This window comes from Lampris incognitus, chromosome 15, assembly GCF_029633865.1.
Source record: "Lampris incognitus isolate fLamInc1 chromosome 15, fLamInc1.hap2, whole genome shotgun sequence".
Classification (NCBI taxonomy): Eukaryota; Metazoa; Chordata; class Actinopteri; order Lampriformes; family Lampridae; genus Lampris; species Lampris incognitus.
The window spans coordinates 28278941-28298669 of record NC_079225.1 but is presented as its reverse complement, the minus strand read 5'-3'; the positions used below and the strand labels follow the sequence as shown (position 1 = coordinate 28298669).

The 19729-nt window shown below is 42.1% G+C and overlaps 2 protein-coding genes across 3 annotated transcripts; one reads left to right on the top strand and one right to left on the bottom strand.

Annotated features, from left to right (window-relative positions):
• Positions 1–951: 951 nt before the first annotated feature.
• On the bottom strand, positions 952–5740 carry slc25a47a (solute carrier family 25 member 47a). Of its 2 annotated transcripts, none has more exons than XM_056294985.1 (6): positions 5613–5740; positions 5075–5233; positions 4901–4972; positions 4615–4794; positions 4107–4362; positions 952–1592 (listed from the first exon to the last, which is right to left on the bottom strand). In XM_056294985.1, exons 4-6 carry the CDS (start codon positions 4771–4773, stop codon positions 1279–1281), a joined length of 729 nt encoding a protein of 242 aa, XP_056150960.1. In that variant the 5' UTR covers positions 4774–4794; positions 4901–4972; positions 5075–5233; positions 5613–5740; the 3' UTR covers positions 952–1278. The 2 variants fall into 2 exon arrangements, with proteins under 2 accessions (XP_056150960.1, XP_056150959.1); XM_056294984.1 differs by having other exon boundaries at positions 5075–5118; positions 5613–5658.
• Positions 5741–6748: 1008 nt separating this feature from the next.
• Positions 6749–16968, top strand: slc25a29 (solute carrier family 25 member 29). Its single transcript, XM_056295076.1, has 4 exons — positions 6749–6776; positions 10633–10676; positions 11364–11447; positions 16198–16968. Exons 1-4 carry the CDS (start codon positions 6749–6751, stop codon positions 16966–16968), a joined length of 927 nt encoding a protein of 308 aa, XP_056151051.1.
• The last annotated feature ends 2761 nt before the right edge of the window (positions 16969–19729 follow it).

Here is a 19729-nt window from a genome sequence, read left to right as displayed (position 1 = left end):
GATACAGATGTTCGAGTGAAAGAAACTCCATTTTATCAAATCCACGGCACACCACCCGTAACACTGGCTACTGGCTTCCCCCTTCTCCCCAAGAATACATTAGCTGGAGCTGTTCAGAAGTTAGCCAGATCCAGAGGTAAAAGGATAAACATGGCCTTGGTTGAACCACATTAGTGCTGATACTTTTGCAGTTGACACTACGATAGCCCATGTTGATTGAGGAATTACATAGCTAACACACTCAGCAGAAGCTCTGTCTTTTTGAGGAAGCACAGCATGTGGATGATATTGTATAAGGCAATCTGAAGAACAGACCCCTTAAAAGTGAAAATAATAACTACCAACATGGGGATCACCGGTTCGAATCCCCGTGTTACCTCCGCCTTGCTCGGGCATCCCTACAGACACAACTGGCCGTGTCGGTGGGGAATATGAAAGATGGAAGCCATCTTCCTATCAAAAAAGCAAGCAGAATTTTTTCCCTCCCTTTTTCTCCCCAATTGTATCTGCCCAATTACCCCACTCTTCTGAGCCGTCCCGGTTGTTGCTCCACCCCCTCTGTCGATCTGGGGAGGGCTGCAGACTACCACATGCTTCCTCTGATATATGTTGAGTCGCCAGCCGCTTCTTTTCACCTGACAGTGAGGAGTTTCACCAGGGGATGTAGCGCGTGGGAGGATCACACTATTCCCCCCCGTTCCCCTGAACAGGCGTCCCGACCGACCAGAGGAGGCGTTAGTGCAGTGACCAGGAAACATACCCACATGCGGCTTCCCACCCACAGACACAGCCAACTGTGTCTGTAGGGACGCCTGACCAAGCCGGAGGTAACACGGGGATTCGAACTGGCGATCCCCGTGTTGGTAGGCAATGGAATAGACCACCATGCTACCTGGATGCCCAGCAAGCAGAATTTTAAGTAAACATGTAAACAGTGAAGTCAAATATACATTGAACATGTATCTGGCCACTTTCCATAAGCTGATTTTACATCATCAAACAAATTCAAGAGACCAGTGGAGAATGGTTGACAAGGACTAGTTGACATTAAAGAAATTGAAAAGTTCCAGTTCTATCTAGAATGCAGCATAAAAACCTTTTTAATATATATCATAGACATTGTTTGCATAAAAAGAGCGTAATAGTTAATAGTCCTGGCAGTACTAAAAATTGCCAAAGTGCTTCTGAGTAAACAGCAAGCTCAAACAACGGACCTGAAATCTAACTTAAGTCAGAAAATAAGGATCCCCAACAGAGCCAAGAAATTAGAAATTACCATTATTCAAATTCCACACTAGGTGGGTCTACAGGGTCAGGCCTGGCTTGGAGGAGACTGATGAGGACCTCATATGTAACAAACACCACCATATTGACAGGGAATGCCCGCAGACAGTTGATGCCCCAGCTCTTGAAGAACACACCTGCTCCCTCCGTCTGCACAGTTTGGCTAATGCAATGGAAAAAGCCCTTGTACCGCTTTCTCTCCCTTGCTCCATCCATCTGTAGACGGGCTTTGACCACATCCATGGGTGTGCCCACAGTCCAACCTGCCATTCCAGCTACTCCACCAGCCAGCATCACACCACTCCATTCTGGCAATCACAAGACAATCAAGTTAAATGGGCATGTTGGGATTCAGAATTTGGGTTTTTTCTTTTCGCTGCAAGTACGGCTAGGCAAAACTCATAATATTGCTTATCTGCTTCCAATGACATTTGTTGGGATGAAATCAGGATGCTGTCGTAACATGATACATGATTTGGCTGTCTAAATTAATGATAACAAGAATCTATTACTTTAAATGTCTCACAAAATGAGGTATTATTCAAACACTAGTTTCAGGCATTCTCCTCATATTTTTCATATATTTTATAACTCCATTATAATTCTGTTATCCTCTTTCAATTGTTGTATTGTGTAAATTGTGTGAACACAACATCCATTACACGTTGTCCGTCTTGGGAGAGAGATCCCTTCTCTTGCTCTCCTTGAGGTTTCTTCCTATTTTTTCTCCCTGTTAAAGGTTTTTTTTTTTTTTTTAGGGAGTTGTTCCTTATCCAATGTGAGGGTCTAAGGACAGGATATTGTGTTAGTGTAAAGCCCCTTGAGGCAAATTTGTAATTTGTGATATTGGGCTATACAAATAAAATTAGACTCGATTTGACCCCACCCTTAGTAATAGAACCACCCTTAACATTGACTAAGTGTATCTGCTCCAGAAGCTGTGTCTTCAGTCCACGTACTTCACACACAGGGGGAAGTACTATAGGCAGAAGCATGGGTGTACTATGGTCTCTCCAGTTTCACCTACAGTGGCCAAAGAGGGCTCTGATGTCCTATCCAGGGACACCACCTAGCCATTGGTTCAGATTTGTGGATGACACCTGGGTTAAAATCAAATCTCAGGATGTACCAAATTTCACCGATCACATTAACTCTGTGGACAACCACATCAAGTTCACCAGGGAGGATGTGAAAATTACAGGTTAGCCTTCCTAGACTGTGAAATTGCAATTGGTGATGGGGCACATTTGTTTGTTGATGTTTACCGTAAACCACCACATACTGATCAGTACTTAAGGTTTGACTCTTATCATCCACTGGAGCACAAACTAGGAGTCATCAGGACGCTGTACCACTGAGCTGAATGTCCCCACTGACACAGCGGCTGGGGAAGGGGAGAAATCCCACATCAAACAGGCCCTGGTTCAGTGTGGTTATCCTAACTGGGCGTTTGTCAAAGCCAGGAAGACGCACAAACCGTGCAACAGCTTATCGAAGAGAATCAATCAATCAATCAATCAATCAATCAATCAATCAATCAATCAATCAGTCAATCCATCGATCAATCAAGTTGGAGAAGGAAAAAAGCTGTCAAAGTGTAAACCAGTGGTGATTCCATATTTGGCGGGAGTGTCAGAACAGTTGAGAAGCATATTTTCCAAATACCGCAACTCAGTTGCTTTCAAATCCCCAAAACACGCTGCATCAGAAACTGGTCCACCCAGATGGGGTCCCCGGCATAAACAGAGCAATTTAGCATATACTGTTAAGTGCTGGGAAGATTGTCATGACTTGTACATCGGGGAAACCAAACAGACGCTGGCCCAGAGGATGGCACAACATAGGAGAGCTAATGCATCAGGCCAGGACTCTGCAGTCAACACCCATCTACAGGCAAGCGGCCACTCTTTCAAGGATGAGGATGTGCACATCCTTGATAGGGAGAAACGATGGTTTGAATGGGGAGTCAAAGAGGCCATCTATGTGAAGAGGGAATGATCATCCCTGAACTGAGGGGGGGCCTAAGAGTACGTCTGTCACAATCTTACAATGCTGTGATTGCAACTGTTCCCCAATCCTCTGTGAATAGTATACATAGCCATTGAAACTCTAGTTAATGGTCATGGCTATTGCATATGAAACCGATCATTGGTTGCGGTCATTATGCAACTGTACTGTTTATAATGGTGGTGATACCTGCAGTCAGTTGAGACTGAAGATGTCACTTAGATGAGTGATGAAACGTTTCTTGCAATAAACGTTGTGTCAAGGTGAACTGATTCAACTTTCTGGTGCTTCCTTACATTTGCATATGAAACCTATCATTGGCTTCACTTATTATGCAACTATGCTGTTTATAAGGGTGGGGATACCTGCAATCAGTTGAGAGTGAAGAGGTCACTTAGATGAGTGATGAAACATTTCTCCCAGTAAATGTATCTAGATGAACTGATTCAACTTTCTGAGATTTCCTTACCTGGATTATTGAGCATGCATCAAGACAGCTCATTAGTAGTGTTAGCATTCCTTGCTGAAATGAACAGCACTGTCAATATCATTATAAAGTTGGTTTACAGCTTGTTTGTTTATCAGGTACATAAGCTCTGACTATGAATCAGAAAACTAGAAGTGTAAGGCCTCCCTCTTTCACACTAAGTGCATGCAATAGCTTGATGTGACATAATGCATGATGGTGGGATAGCATCTGCTTCTGTAATTCAGCATAACAGGAGTTATAAACTACAATGCAGAAATTCCATGAATTAAACCTCACTCAGATACATACATTGATATGCAGCAGTGTCCACCTGAACATTGTTTACCTGGTCCTTTTTTGCCACTTTGTGTCAGCCACTTGCAAATGGTTGTGTAAGTCAAAAAGTATGTGGCATAGGATGGCCCATCTCTTAGCATGAGAGGAACAGCCCCTCTGTACAGGCCCAGGATCCCCTCCTCTTTGATGATGCACAGCAGACAGTGAACTGGTCCATAGTACTTTGGCTTGGCACCGGATCGCATGGATTCCGTCTGACATTGCAGGCGTACTTTAACAATGTCACCTGGTGACATCACAAATATCTGCAGGGGTGGAAATAAGGTGACACATCACAGGATGATGTTTTGTTTTGAGAATTTGACAAAAACAATGATTGCTAGTGTTGGTTATATAACTAAGTGAAAGGTATCAAAACAATTAAAACTGGTCTGAGGATAACCTTAGAAATACTTGGATCATTGTAGCATACACAAAAAAGCATCCATATTCAGAGCCATCTACCTTATCCTGTACCATTATTTTGTCCCTGTAACCAAGGTCTTATGATTCCCTACCTGAGCTATCCCCCCTGCCATTCCTGAGAGGAACACCTCTACTTTGGTGTTCGGACCCCTAGCAGCTCCTCGTAATTGGCTCATGCACTGCAGGCAGTTCCTGTAGGTGCCAAACACCACCGAAGAAGTCATGGAGATGGTGGTCACTGGCAATGACATGCCTTTGAAGAAGCCATGCACCTGAATGCAAATGAGAGGGATAAGAAGCCAGTGATATGTGGTAAATACCAAAGCAAATCGGAATTAACCACAAACTGCGTTTTAAAACCTTATGAGTCTGACTTACCCCTTCCTTTGAAAATGTTGTGTATACACACTGCCATATTCCTATGAATTGCTTTTGTGTCTGTATCCTGACCTAGAAGGAGAAAAGAGGCATATCAGTCTGAAAGTTATTACCATTTTGTGCTATCTCCATCAATACGAATTACTTTCTAACGAAACAACGTCCTCAACATACCTTTACAGTGTCCAGAGGGTAGCCTACTGCAACTCCGCATGCTCCTTTGTGTTTTGATTTGGAAGAGCACCAAGGTCACAAAACAATTTGGACAGTATTCAAGGCTGATGATTTGAAACTGACACGTGTTATTCGTCTATGGTTGTTTAGAAGCATAAACTGTAGAAGTGTCACCAAACAAAAACATATTGGACACACAAATAAAGCCGATATAGTATAACTAGCTGTAAACTTGGCATATTAAAGCTATTGCCAGTCAGTTAGTAAAGTGAAATTTGACGCTTATCTGACCCAGCATGTTGGTTGCTTTAGGCACAACTATTAACTTAACTGTCATGAGTGTTGAGTGTAACTGTATATTATAATACCATAAAGGAGAACATGGAAGCGACAGGTTAGTTTCCTCTTAGCATGCATTTGTCATGTTATCCATGCCGTAACTAGCTTAAGTTATTACACGCTCAATTTAGCCACTTAGAAAAAACAAAACAAAAACATGCCTTGATACAAGCGCAAACGAATTAGACAGTAACGTTACCTCCGATAGAGCCAGCCAAAAAGTCAGCAATATGCATCCTCTTAGATGTGGCTGGGCGTAAGTAATTGGTCGATATCAGTCCATTCTGTTCCACTTAGTAAAGGAGTATCCGTAACCTTGACTGTGTTGTGTTTACGTACACACGACTTGTTTCATCCCTGAGCCTGGTGTGGACATAAGTACGTCCCGATGTTACGAAACACACAACCCGACTTTAGCCGAAGAATGCCGAGGTGTCAATGTCATGGACCCGAACAGAGCTTTAGAGATGGTGAGCGTTAATCACAATCACAAGGTGCAGCATGAGGTTCCGGGTTTAAAGAATTAGAATTTGATAGATAAATAACTATAATCAAGAAAAAATAATGGTCAAGACAAGGCGGGGTATACTTATTTGAGCGTGCTGAATAATGATAAAAGTCTACCCCTAAAGCTTCAACCGGTGTCCATAAAATTCAGACGGGCCCTTATCGGGATAGTCATGACTGGCATAATGGCCCATTCAAAAGCAAAACAAGAGGCGGCCGCTGCTTGTGTGACTCTATATTTAGCCAATGAGAGACGGGGGTGAGTCCAGGAAGTGGGGCGTCGGCGTTTTTTACACGATACGATTGGACACGATTCCGACCTGAGGCGCGAAATGCCAGCCCCCAGCTACCGACCACTAGCCGCTATGGCTACTCCGCCTTCTGTAACCTGCTGCGTGTGAATAACAGACCCAACACAAGGGTACTTGTCTCCACTGAGACATTACATCAGCACATGGGGGTCGTATAGTTTTTTTTAACCATAGTGTTTTTTTTATGAAAATAGAAACAGAGGGCAATCGATTTGGTCACAAGGAGAAAATAAACGCGAATATGCTGTAGAGTAAACTGATTTGTCAGGTGTGGTAGCAAGAGGACGCGTTGCCGGCTAGCAAACGTAAGCTAGCGTTAACGCTGACGAACATATTGGGTTAATAGTTTGTTAGAGAGCGTGTTGTCGTAACGTTAGTATTAACTGGTGCACGACGAAGAAGCCGGTTAAGCTAAAAAAAAAAGAAGAAGAAGGCAGCGTTAGATTAAGTGTGTATTCAGAGCAGGTTTAGTGTGTTGGGCGGTTCTTGGCTCTTCAGCCGACGTTAAAGAGCGGCGATGGATTTCCTTGCTGGCTGTGTTGGAGGTGAGTGACCGCTGCCAATGCTCTCTCTTTATTCACACGCCTTTCGTGAACGTTAATGACAAGAAAGACAAGCAGCCTCCAACTGACACCTGACTGCAAAGCTTAAAATAGCTGGATCGTTACAGGCTTTGTAGACTCTTCGCAGCAAAATCCGTCATCACCACCCATAGTTAATGTGATGCTATTCAGTTTATTGATTACAAGTGCATTTTTGGAAATCCGCCGCAGGTCGACACACAAAGCCCGTTTCCCAAACTCCACAATACAGTTGACTTAATACGATGGATGGGATACTCTGTTGACTGCAAGGTCAAGTAGTGCTTCATCAAGTGTAACGCTGTGCAGTTCTGTGGTAGGTTTGCCAGCGTTAGTCTTGTATATTTATTTATACTAATCATGGTCATTTCTTTGAACATTTCAATCAAATCTCCTAAAACGTATCAGTTGGAGTTATTTAAGCATCCAGCAAGGCATGATGCATATGGTTTTGCTGTCGGGGAAAAGATAAGAATGTGTCCTTGCCTTTGAATGAAAGCTAGGTTATTCACACCATTCCGATCCCCACTTTTCCCCCTTATGTCCTCAGAACCCTTTGTGAAGAATTGAAAGCATGCATGCATGACACACTAAGAGATGTAACTTAAAATGGCTTGACTGTCAAGAGCTACTCACACACACACACACACACACACACACACACACACACACACACACACACACACACACACACCCACACCCCTTTACCTACCAATCACATGCTTTCCAATACAGTGAGTGGCATGTTAAACCTGTGGTAAGACCCACCGCAGTCAAATTGAAAGGAAAATCTACTCAGAGTATGTGCTAATGCCTGTGTAGTTATGGCCTTTCTGAGCACGATTAAGATAATAAATGAGTTGTAGTCCAAAATCATTGAGTTTTTTTTTGTTTCACATCTTTGTGACTTCTTCTGTATGACCTCCATTTGCCTGTTTTCATTGTTACATATGGAGCTTCAGTGAAGTCAGTAACTGACTAACTTCCTCTCAAATGTATGCCTGTTTGTGATCTTTTCCTGGCTTACCCCGGGGGCTCTGCCCTAATAGGCTGTTTTTACCCTGTGTCGTGTGACAAAGCTGGTGCTTAGGTAGGATTAGCAAGCGGTGGTTGCTGTTTACTATGGGGACACAGGTGGCCCAATCAGTACAGGTCCTTTTCCATTGTGTTTGACAGAAATACAAAATTGTCTTGAAAATGTAAAGTAATTTTATCAAATGATTTTTGTTGACATGAAAACCTAGATTTAGGGAATATTTCTGCTCGAGATCAGTTCCTATTTCTAGTCCTCGAGCTGACTCAAAATCCAAAGATTTGGCCCTGCTTTTTGATGCAAGGTCTTGACTTTGAGAATGGCTGGAGTGGAATGCAGACTAGGTATCGATAGATTGGGGATAGGCATGCAGTCTAGTCTAGTCTAGGGCAGGTTCAGTGTTCATGATACTGAGTCAGAAGTGTGAAGGCCCCAGCTAGCATAAAAATAGATTGCATGAGCCCAAGTTATGTAATATTCAGAGAAATCCTCAAGGAGTGTTAGAGGAGTGGATGATGTGTAGTGGAGTGGAGTGGACTGGCTAGATAAGGCTGTGTTCGTCAGGTGGCGATGCAAATAAAGTTAACAGAATTATGCCAGCACCATCATCAAATGGCTCATCACCATAACTGCCATCATGAAATTGATCCGGTTGTTATATTGGTTGATAAAGATACATACAATTGTTTTCATTGGTTGAGCAAACATGCTGATAAGCTTAACAGGGATGGGAAACATGGCCCAGAAAGGGCCAGTGTGGGTGTTGGTCTGTGTTCCAGCTAAACAGTTAGGGCCGTTTCACACCTGATAGTCCGCTTCAAGTCTGCTTCCTTGGTTCGCACCAGATGCGAGAACGATACATTGTTTCGTTTTTCAGCTGGTTCGGTTCCCTTTCACACCTGTTTGTTTGCTCTGGTCCGAATCAGTTGACGAGTTGGCGAAGCGAACCAAAATGCAGCCGCACAAGCCGCGTGAGAACGTTAATTTCACTCATTGGTCAGATGTGTCTGGGGCAGGAGCAATGATGTATGTCTGTGAATGTTCTCATTCATCCAGGTCATGGTTATCCAAAGGAGTTGAATCAAGTGCAACTGGACTTGGTATATATCCATGAAGACGTATCCGTGAAGATGAACTGCACCAGAGTGCGTTTGGAAGCGTACTGAGACCACCTTTTCAACAAGGTCTCGGTCTGCTTTTTTGTCCACTTATGGTGTGCCCCCGGATACGATTGCTGTGTTCTCACCTGCCTAAACGAACCTCACCAAGGGGGTAAACTTTCCAGGGTTCGATTAAAACGGACCAAACAGCTCAGGTGTGAAAGCACCCTTACACCCCTGAGTCTACGAATTAAGGTCTTCAGCAAAGACTACCGGTTGTAGTAGAATCGGGTGTGTAACTGCTTGGTTGGACCAAAGACCTGCACCCACACTGGCCCTTTATGGATCATGTCCTTTTTGCAATCATTTCTTCGATGGAGGAAATGAAATGATTTATCATTTCATTGCAGTCATAAAATTATTGCAAAAAGCAATAAATTCTTCCATGGAAAAAAACGATTGCAACGTTTATCTGTCAATCAGCGTTGTATCCAGATGAACTGATTCAACCTTCTTTTATTTTCTTAACTCTATTAATGAGCATGCATCAAGACACCTGATTCCATTAGTCAACAACAGCTCCCACACCAGAAGTGGACATTTTCGCTTCCTGTGTGGAAAGATGGCGGCGCGAATTCACGTTTTTTGGTGGCCTCACCCAGTACCATCAATGCAGTGTCTTTGTCCACGTCTGCGTTTAAGTTTTGTCTTCGTTTGATGGCTGGGAGAGCTGGCACTGGATCAGCTGGGAGAGCTTGGTCTGCTGCGTATTGTGGGCCCAGGGACCATGGCCCTGCCTGGAGCTGCGACCGAGGAGGTAACCGGTCTGACAGGACCCAGAAATGGGGGAGGCTAAGTTATCTGCTAGCCCATGCAGACTGGCAGTTCTGATAACACTGAGAGCAGTCTGGCGGCGGCCTCGCCTGGCGTTGACTGTGGTGTTTCTGGTGCCATCGTGTGGAGTGCGGGGAGGTGTGTTGAAGGTGTCTGGCTGGGAGAGCTGGCGTTGGATCGGCTGGGGGAGCCTGGTCTGCTGTGTCCGATGGGCCAAGGACCATGGCCCCTGCCTGGAGCTGCGCCCAAGGAGGAAGCACCAAGGGCGGTCTGACAGGATGCGGAAGCGGGTCAGGCTAAGCTAACTGCTAGCCCATGCAGACTGGCAGTTCCGACAGTCATCCTGGCTGGCGTTCATTCCCTTGGACAGTGATTTTTTTTTTTTTTTTTTGTCAGTTTGGATATATGTGTTAGTTAATATGTGTGTTTTTGAACACACATACTAACTATGTGTGTTTTTTGTGTTATGCCGAATATGGCGCTGCCAGGGAAGAGGAAAAGAGGAAGGCCAAAGAGGAGGTTTATGGATGTGGTGAGGGAAGACATGCAGGTGGCTGGTGTGACAGAGGAAGATGCAGAGGACAGGAAGAGATGGAAACAGATGATCCACTGTGGCGACCCCTAACGGGAGCAGCCGAAAGTAGTAGTAGTAGTAGTAGTAGTAGTATGTGTGTTTTTGATATTCTTGTAGTTTTTGGATATGTGTTTTTTTTGTTTCATTACATGTACTTCTGTAAATGAAATGAAACAACAAAGTGTTTCTGATTCCTGATTCTTGGTCATGTTGCCCATCCCTGAAAGAATTATTATTACATGAGATGCCATTTGCAGTCCTCTTTTTCTTTGCTTGCAGGTGCTGCCGGGGTCTTAGTTGGACACCCATTTGATACAGTTAAGGTAGGCAAAGTTTGCTTTTTTTATTGGCATATCTCTTTTGTGGTTTGACAGTCAAATGGGCTGTAATGCCTGTTTCCAGAAAGCAATGTGTTTTATCTTTCCTCCTCAAATGTGAAACACAACAAATGGAAAAAATGGAAATCTGAGTGTCATTGTCCTGATAGGATGTAACACACAAACTAACTAAGTTGTCTGGTCAATACTAGCCTCTGTGCACTTAGTAGCTCGTGTGCATGTGCAAGGCCAGTAGTTCATTGTTAAATGCAACATGGCAAATGCAGGAACACCAAGAAAGTGCAAAATAGACTGAATAGACATGTCTGTCAATATGGTAGTGGAGTGGACTGGCTAGATGAGGCTGTGTTCATCAGGTGGTGATGCCAATAGAGTTAACAAAAGTATGCCAGCATCATCATCAAGTTGTTCATCACCATAACCACATTGTAATTATTGTTTCAATGGAATATGATAACCATGAACTCTAATGCACATGAGCACTGTGTGTGTTCTCCTAGCATCTCCCTTAAGCCTTTTCATCCTCACGCTATAACCGTAATACAATATGCACACAATGTACATTGGCCAGACTTCAACTGTGTTCTTATGCAACAGGATGTGATGCCATTTCAGAAGAGAAGCTGAATATCCTAAGGTTTAGTTGACCAATGACCCATGTCTCTTTCCCAGGTTAGGCTCCAGGTTCAGAGTGTTGACAAGCCTTTGTATCGTGGGACGTTTCACTGTTTCCAGTCCATCATACGGCAGGAGTCGGTATGTCCATTCATTCCTTTCACCTGGAAGTAACATGCCAATACAAGTATATCAGTATGGATTTTCTGGATGGTTTTAGAGTTTGTTTGCATGTTTAGCCTAACTTTAAATTATATCGTGTGTGTGTGTTTTTTTCCCCATTGTCATTCTAGTTAAACAAGTCTCTTTCTAATGGGTTTCTATTGCCCTCTCATAGGGTATACAGCTCTGGAATTTCAGCACATGATGACTTCTATTAAACCAGTTACTTTCTGTGAAATTTGCCTTCAACAGTGGACAAAAATCAAAGCCTTCACTCAAAACAAATTTCATATCATTATTATTTATTCCGCTCATGGTAATGCACAGCTCCAGAAAGAAACAAGCAATTGATGATCAAACACAACACAATTTATACACTCCATGATTGAAAAGGAGCAGGGAGAAGAAAATCTTATTTTGCCTGCCCCTTACTCAAACATAAATAAACAACAGCGTGAATGGTCAGTCTGTCAGTCATTTACTCAACAACTAATACTTACAGCAACATGAGAAATGAAACCGAATCAAAAAACCATACACAATAATTCACCATCAACTGAAAACCCATTACCTGACAACTCCATATTATATTATCTAATTATATTATATGATATGATATTATATGATATTATATTATATATTATATATATTATATTATATTATCTAATTATTCTTTCCTTATACATTTTCTTGAAATGAAAGATATTTATACAACCCTTTAGACCGTTCTCTAAAGAATTCCACAGTTTGACACCACATACCGAAATACACATCTGCTTTAAAGTGGTATGTGCATACTGATGTTTGAAATTACTTTCCCTTCTATGGTCCTTGTCCTCAGAACTAAAAACAAATAATTATTGTAAATCTTCTGGTAATACTCTGCTTTTTGCCCTGTACATAACTAACAATGTCTGTAACTCAACTAAATCTTTAAGTTTCATTAGTCCTGACTTAATAAACAGTCCGTTGGTGTGTTCTCTTGGATCCACTTTATGAATAATTCTTACTGCTCTTTTCTGTAAAATAACCAAATCGATTAATTCCCTTTCTTAATTTAATAGTTTTAGTCCAATAATGCACATTTGCAGTGGTGTCACAATTTGTTTATAGAGCATTTTGTGCCAAGGGTGTGTACGTTTACTTTGAAGGTGTGTGTGTGTGTGTTTAAAATCTACATAGGCAGAGCTGCACTAAAACCAACCACAGGGTGCATCCTTTAAGCACCAACACCATATCCTCTCGTCAAGGCCTAGCTAGTTGTTTGGCCTCATATACAAAGTCAAGTGAGGTCAGTGTGACCTGAAACTGGACACGCATCAGACACTTCTGGTCTTGTGACTGAATGCGACACCTTTGTTATGGGGCCAGCTGGAATGCTCACATTCCCAGCAGGGGCAGCTAATTGCAGTTTTTGTTGAATGGAGTCAAGCTTGATCAGGCACCCCAGTGACCCTTAGTTTTGCTTACATTCAGAATATCGTTATTTCCCCTGTGGTCTGTCCATTATGATGTTTTTTTTTTTTTTTTAAATCGGTTACATATTTTTGGGAAGAAGATGGAATTTGTCAAACATAGGGTTTATTGAAACCTCTCCTGTACATCACTGGATTCCCCCCACAACAATTGACTGCACTGTGCAGCTTCCATCAAATCCAGTGACGTTTTAGACTGGGGCCAGAATGAGAGACCGTCTGCTTTCATGTTGTCTGAACGGGGCCGTAGAGACGGACCGTGTAGACAGGGACAGACTCGTAAATCTCTGTACACTTGATGAGTTATTTTTCTTTTTCTTTTTTTTTTTAAAGTTGAACCAAAATCAGTCATCAGACTTTAACTTCATGTCTAAAAATCTTGAAAATGGTATAGTAAAACATTAAGCAACAGGATCTTTTTTTATTTGTAAATGGCTAATACTATTTTTTTTTTTTTTGCTTTAATCATAACTATTCTCGGTTGTCTCAAGAACTGTGAGTGAGTGGTGTAGTCCTCATTAATATTCATTAGCTGGCCTTTGACTGAGAAGTACAAGCAAGGGATGGGTGTATACAGTAGTGATGAGCAGGGATCAGGGTTTATTAATACCCACACCCACGAGAGCCAATCCGCTCCGCCTGACCTGCTAAAAAATGTGTTAATTAATGAACCCAACTTGACCTGCAAACCTCCAAATTTAGCCCAGGCTACAGCAAAGTGAGCAGTGTTGTAGTTTTCGTTTTTGGGCTGTTTGCCCAGCATAATACACTGATTGCGAGGAATAGGCTATTGTATGTCAGCCTAATAGCGTCTGGGTCTAGACTACTAAATAAACACACTAATTGTTCCAAACGGTGTGCTTTATTGTTGAATAGCAGCAAAACAAGTAACCCTTCATTAAAGGCATGAACTCTGTCGCTTTCTTTCTCTTTTTCTTTCTCTCTCGCACACACACACACACACACACACACACACACACACACACACACACACACACACACACACACACACACATACATGCCTCTTCTTTCTGACCAAAAAAATACGTTTTGGATGTGTAAACAAAAGTTACAGATACAACTTAAGGGAAAAAACTCGAAGGTGAAGCCTCAACACTGTAAAACACATGCACTGATCAAAACCACCATCGCAAAGTGATGATAAAGCTGCTTGCATGTGTGTTTGTGTGTGTGTGTGTGTTTCAGAGAGAGTGACAGAGAGAGGGGAAGTGAAGGTGGACTAGTAATGCACACCCTAGCTAGACTATTGCACGCAATGTTTCTGTAAGTTATTTATAACTTAATCTGCGTGCTGCTTTGTCACTTTTTGACCCGCCCACCCTGAGCCGGGGATATTTTCTAGTACACTTACCCGAACCTTCCCGACCTGCAGGCTCAGCTGTGGGTCGACCTGCATGTCACTAGAGGATGGTGGTTTGTATTTAGATGATTCAATCTGATTGGCTGTATGTAAATGAGTATGCCTGAAGAGTATCAGAAAAAATATTGGCTGAGAGGAGCTGAACAAGGGAGAGCTCTTCTAAAAAGATTATAAATAAAAACTGCCTACGTTTTCTTGTATATGTGTGTGTGTGTGTGTGTGTGTGTGTGTATATATATATAATAACATGAGTCAAGTAAATTTTTCTTATTTGTTGAGCAGTTTCCCTACTGTTGAGTGTTTCTTTTAAGTTTTATATATATAATCAAGTGAGTCAAGTAAATTTTTCTTATTTGTTGAGCAGTTTCCCTACTGTTGAGTGTTTCTTTTAAGTTTTTTATATATACACTACCGTTCAAAAGTTTGGGATCACCCAAACAATTTTGTGTTTTCCATGAAAAGTCACACTTATTCACCACCATATGTTGTGAAATGAATAGAAAATAGAGTCAAGACATTGACAAGGTTAGAAATAATGATTTGTATTTGAAATAAGATTTTTTTTACATCAAACTTTGCTTTCGTCAAAGAATCCTCCATTTGCAGCAATTACAGCATTGCAGACCTTTGGCATTCTAGCTGTTAATTTGTTGAGGTAATCTGGAGAAATTGCACCCCACGCTTCCAGAAGCAGCTCCCACAAGTTGGATTGGTTGGATGGGCACTTCTTTGAGCAGATTGAGTTTCTGGAGCATCACATTTGTGGGGTCAATTAAACGCTCAAAATGGCCAGAAAAAGAGAACTTTCATCTGAAACTCGACAGTCTATTCTTGTTCTTAGAATTGAAGGCTATTCCATGCGAGAAATTGCTAAGAAATTGAAGATTTCCTACACCGGTGTGTACTACTCCCTTCAGAGGACAGCACAAACAGGCTCTAACAGGTACTATTTAATGAAGATGCCAGTTGGGGACCTGTGAGGCGTCTGTTTCTCAAACTAGAGACTCTAATGTACTTATCTTCTTGCTCAGTTGTGCAACGCGGCCTCCCACTTCTTTTTCTACTCTGGTTAGAGCCTGTTTGTGCTGTCCTCTGAAGGGAGTAGTACACACCGGTGTAGGAAATCTTCAATTTCTTAGCAATTTCTCGCATGGAATAGCCTTCAATTCTAAGAACAAGAATAGACTGTCGAGTTTCAGATGAAAGTTCTCTTTTTCTGGCCATTTTGAGCGTTTAGTTGACCCCACAAATGTGATGCTCCAGAAACTCAATCTGCTCAAAGAAGTGCCCATCCAACCAATCCAACTTGTGGGAGCTGCTTCTGGAAGCGTGGGGTGCAATTTCTCCAGATTACCTCAACAAATTAACAGCTAGAATGCCAAAGGTCTGCAATGCTGTAATTGCTGCAAATGGAGGATTCTTTGACGAAAGCAAAGTTTGATGTAAAAAAAATCTTATTTCAAATACAAATCATTATTTCTAACCTTGTCAATGTCTTGACTCTATTTTCTATTCATTTCACAACATATGGTGGTGAATAAGTGTGACTTTTCATGGAAAACACAAAATTGTTTGGGTGATCCCAAACTTTTGAACGGTAGTGTATATATATATATATATATATATAAAATCAAGTGAGTCAAGTAAACTTTTCTTTTTTGTTGAGAACTTTCCCTACCATTGTTTCTTTTAAAAAAGTTTTATATATACGTATATAATATAAAAGACAATACAACATTTATGATAATTAAAGTAACAAGTGATGTTTGAAAAGATTAGTGTTTCAATTTTGGTCCAACTTAAAAATCTAGTTTTAAAAAATATGCCTCCTTCATAACCCAGATATGCATTTTCTTCTGGCCTTCTCCCATAGATGTTTGGTCTGTACAAAGGCATTGGATCCCCCATGATGGGCCTGACCTTCATTAATGCCATAGTGTTTGGTGTTCAGGGGAACACCATGCGCCTGCTGGGCCAGGACACCCCAATGAACCAGTTCGCTGCTGGCGCAGCAGCCGGCACAATCCAGTGTGTCATCTGCTGCCCCATGGAGCTGGCCAAGACCCGCATGCAGATGCAGGGCACGGGGGAGAAGAAGTCCTCAAGGAAGCTGTACAAGAATTCCCTGGACTGTTTGGCACGCATCTACAATCGTGAGGGCCTGTGGGGGGTAAACCGCGGCATGGTCACCACTTTAATCCGTGAGACACCCGGCTTCGGGGTCTATTTCCTGGCCTACGATGTGCTGACACGCTCCCTGGGCTGCGAGCCCAATGACCCTTATATGATCCCCAAACTGTTGTTTGCAGGGGGGATGTCGGGCATTGCCTCGTGGATCTCCACCTATCCCGTGGACGTGATCAAATCCCGCCTGCAGGCAGATGGGGTAGGTGGGGTCAATCAGTACAGCAGCATTGCTGACTGTGTGCGTCAGAGTGTCAGGAGAGAAGGTTATATGGTTTTCACGCGAGGCCTCACCTCGACACTCCTCAGAGCCTTCCCTGTCAATGCAGCTACCTTTGCTACTGTCACCCTTGTCCTCATGTACGCTCGTGGGGTTGAGGAGGGACCAAAAGACTGTGAGCCAGCTCAGCCAGGCCACCACACACAGTTACAGCAGCAGGCCCAGCCCTCCAGCCTGTGACAGAGCTATGGAGATACTGAGGCACTTTACGAGAGCATGGGAAGACAGAGAAATATCCCAATGTTATTGTTTCTGTTAAGTTTTAAAATCATACTAGTCATTCCTAAATATAAGTCAGAAATACATTATTTGATTCTTTTTAAGGGCTTGTTTCTAAATATGAATGGGGCTACAAGCAGGGCAAAGTATTTATTTGGATCACAGATTTGCTCACGCAGTTGAAAACTTGGAAACAAGTTGATGAATTCTGTGACAGTGCAGGAAGAATTGGATCTGTAGGATTCATAGGGCCCTCATACATTATTAGCCCATATGCCAACTCAAATTCACTAGGAATTGTTTTAGATATGTTGCTGAGCTACACAACTGGAAACGGTGCATTGTGTACTTTGAAGACACTCGAAATTGATCTGTCAGTTTTACGTGCATCTAAATGTGCAGTTTTGAACTGCAGTTGTACATATTATATATTTTAAGTAATTTCATTTACATCTATATATTTTAAAAGAAAAAAAAACTTCCTGCCTTATGATGTTGATACTTTATTTTCCATAATTAAGATGAAGAAGAACCTCTATACCTATACTGTATTCTCTGACGAACAGTAAGAAAGATAAACAATGTACTGTAACGTGATAAAGTTTATACCCAAAATATATGGGTGGCACGGTGGCGCAGTGGTTAGCGCTGTCGTCTCACAACAAGAAGGTCCTGGGTTTAAACCCTCGGGTTGTCCAACCTTGGGGGTCTTCCCAGATCATCCTCTGTGTGGAGTTTGCATGTTCTCCTCGTGTCTGCGGTGGGCTTCTCCGGGTGCTCCAGTTTCCTCCACCATCAAAAAGACGTGCATGTTACGGTTAATGCTGCTGTCTGCCCCTGACCGAGGCATGGCAAGACGAACTGGAGTTGGTCCCCGAGTGCTGCACAGCGGCTGCCCACTGCTCCTAGCTACACAGCTGAGCTAGGATGGGTTAAATGCAGAGCAGTTTCCCTACAGGGATCATTAAAGTATATCAAAATCACAACAACAAAAAAAAGACTCTAGCTGCTCCCAAATCAAAGCAAATAGTCTTGGGTTACATCATGGTTAGAGGACTTAGTTGTATTTATTTGTCTATATAGCACATGTCAATGGCCACAGTAGATTACAAAAGCCTCAGGCTTATGGTTTTGGGGACATGTTTGGGAAGTGAATGGGAGGTTTTAGAGAGTGAGTGAATCAAGGTTGTGGCATGTCTTGTTTATTTTAATGGCGTGTCACTTTTACCATCTTTTGCTGATATTTGTCCCTTTGAATTTAGTGATTGTATCAATGGCATAATCTGAAAGTGCAATATAGACCCACAGTCTGTTGAAGCACATATCTCCACCACAAGTTTTTGATTTTCGTTTCAGCGGAGTGAAATAATTGTTTCCACAGTCATTTTCATTCAAAATTTGATTTTAGTTTGAAAAGTTAAAACTGAAAATCATTTGGTTATGTTTTAACACTGGAGAACTACTTGGATTTTCAGTTCCAGTGGCAGGATCTAAAGATTGTGATTTTTTTTTTCTTCTTGTTACCACATTTAATATTGAAAGCTGTGTGTATATATATATATATATATATATATATATATATATATATATATATATATATATACACCTGTAATTCATATACTCCAAAAATCTGGATTTGGGCTTGAATGTTGAATTTATTTATTTTGATTTTCAAGTTAACTTTTATCAGTTTAAAGCTGCATTAAGCGATTTCTGACCACTAGAGGGTAGACGGTGGGGCTGCAGAGAGTCCCAGCTAAACAACTTCCTGCCCCTCTCAACCTGCTCGCTTTCCAGTTTTCAGCTTTTATTGCCTGCTACCTATAAAATGCAAGTCCGATATTCACTTGCGTTTTCGCCATGGTTTGGTCCTCAGCTTCTGAGATGCTTGCTTGAGTCTCTTTGGCTTGATAGGTGTCAGCAGATCACCAGACACTCCTTATTTGACTCTCAGCCATTTCCCACTGAACACGTAGCGGTGTCATTCTGAAGTTGTGAGATGTCCGCTTGCCGTTTGTTTTATGGGGTGGGGTGTCTGATGAGAAAAGGAGGGACTCAACCAGAGAGGGAGGTGTGCTTTGCTGGACCTGCAAAACCAAACATTAAGCTGAGAGTTAAGGAAAACTGAATTGGGGCATTTATTCTCAGTGGGACCAGCAGTACTAGCAATCCCTTCACATTATAGGGAGTCATTTTAATATAAAGTCAATTTAGTCATGTCAATATAAAGAGGTTGTCTAATGCAGCTTTAACAGTGTCTTGGTGTTTCCTACACTATAGTGGGGATTGCTTTGTGCATGAGAGTGGTTCGTGTCTGATTAACTTGAAATATTTATTGACTTGGAGTTCTTGTAAGGCATTCTAACTTTTTTTTTCCTCAAACAAAGGGGCAAATTGGTTTACCTTTTAATGCTGTAATTTGACAGCATACCAGATATTATAACCCATGTTTTTTGCTAGGTAAAACAAGACCAATCTTTTACTAGGTTTTGTCAGTCTGAATGGGAAGATGCAAAATTAACGTTGTTTCAGATGGATTTTAGATGCAGGGATACCTTTATTAAGGGAAACTGCTGCCAGTGGTTCAAAAAATGTGCACTCTCGTCTGCATATAGAGACTATCTGCATGAAAGGCTGTGGGGATGGGAAAGCCACAGAGGCACTGACTGGAAACTAATGTTGAATGTAATCCGCCTGTACTGTTGCCTCGACCATGGAGAGT

Bases quoted from the DNA above. Each gene is read 5' to 3' on its own strand.
- slc25a29 (XM_056295076.1), top strand. From the start codon at position 6,749: ATGGATTTCCTTGCTGGCTGTGTTGGAG. The intron at 10,677-11,363 runs GTAGGCAAAGTT...TCTCTTTCCCAG, and splicing joins ACCCATTTGATACAGTTAAG to GTTAGGCTCCAGGTTCAGAG. The intron at 11,448-16,197 runs GTATGTCCATTC...CTTCTCCCATAG, and splicing joins CCATCATACGGCAGGAGTCG to ATGTTTGGTCTGTACAAAGG.
- slc25a47a (XM_056294984.1), bottom strand. From the start codon at position 5,649: ATGCATATTGCTGACTTTTTGGCTGGCTCTATCGGAG. The intron at 5,119-5,612 runs GTAACGTTACTG...CAAAACACAAAG, and splicing joins TTTGGCTGGCTCTATCGGAG to GAGCATGCGGAGTTGCAGTA. The intron at 4,363-4,614 runs GTAGGGAATCAT...CCACCCCTGCAG, and splicing joins TGGCAGGGGGGATAGCTCAG to ATATTTGTGATGTCACCAGG.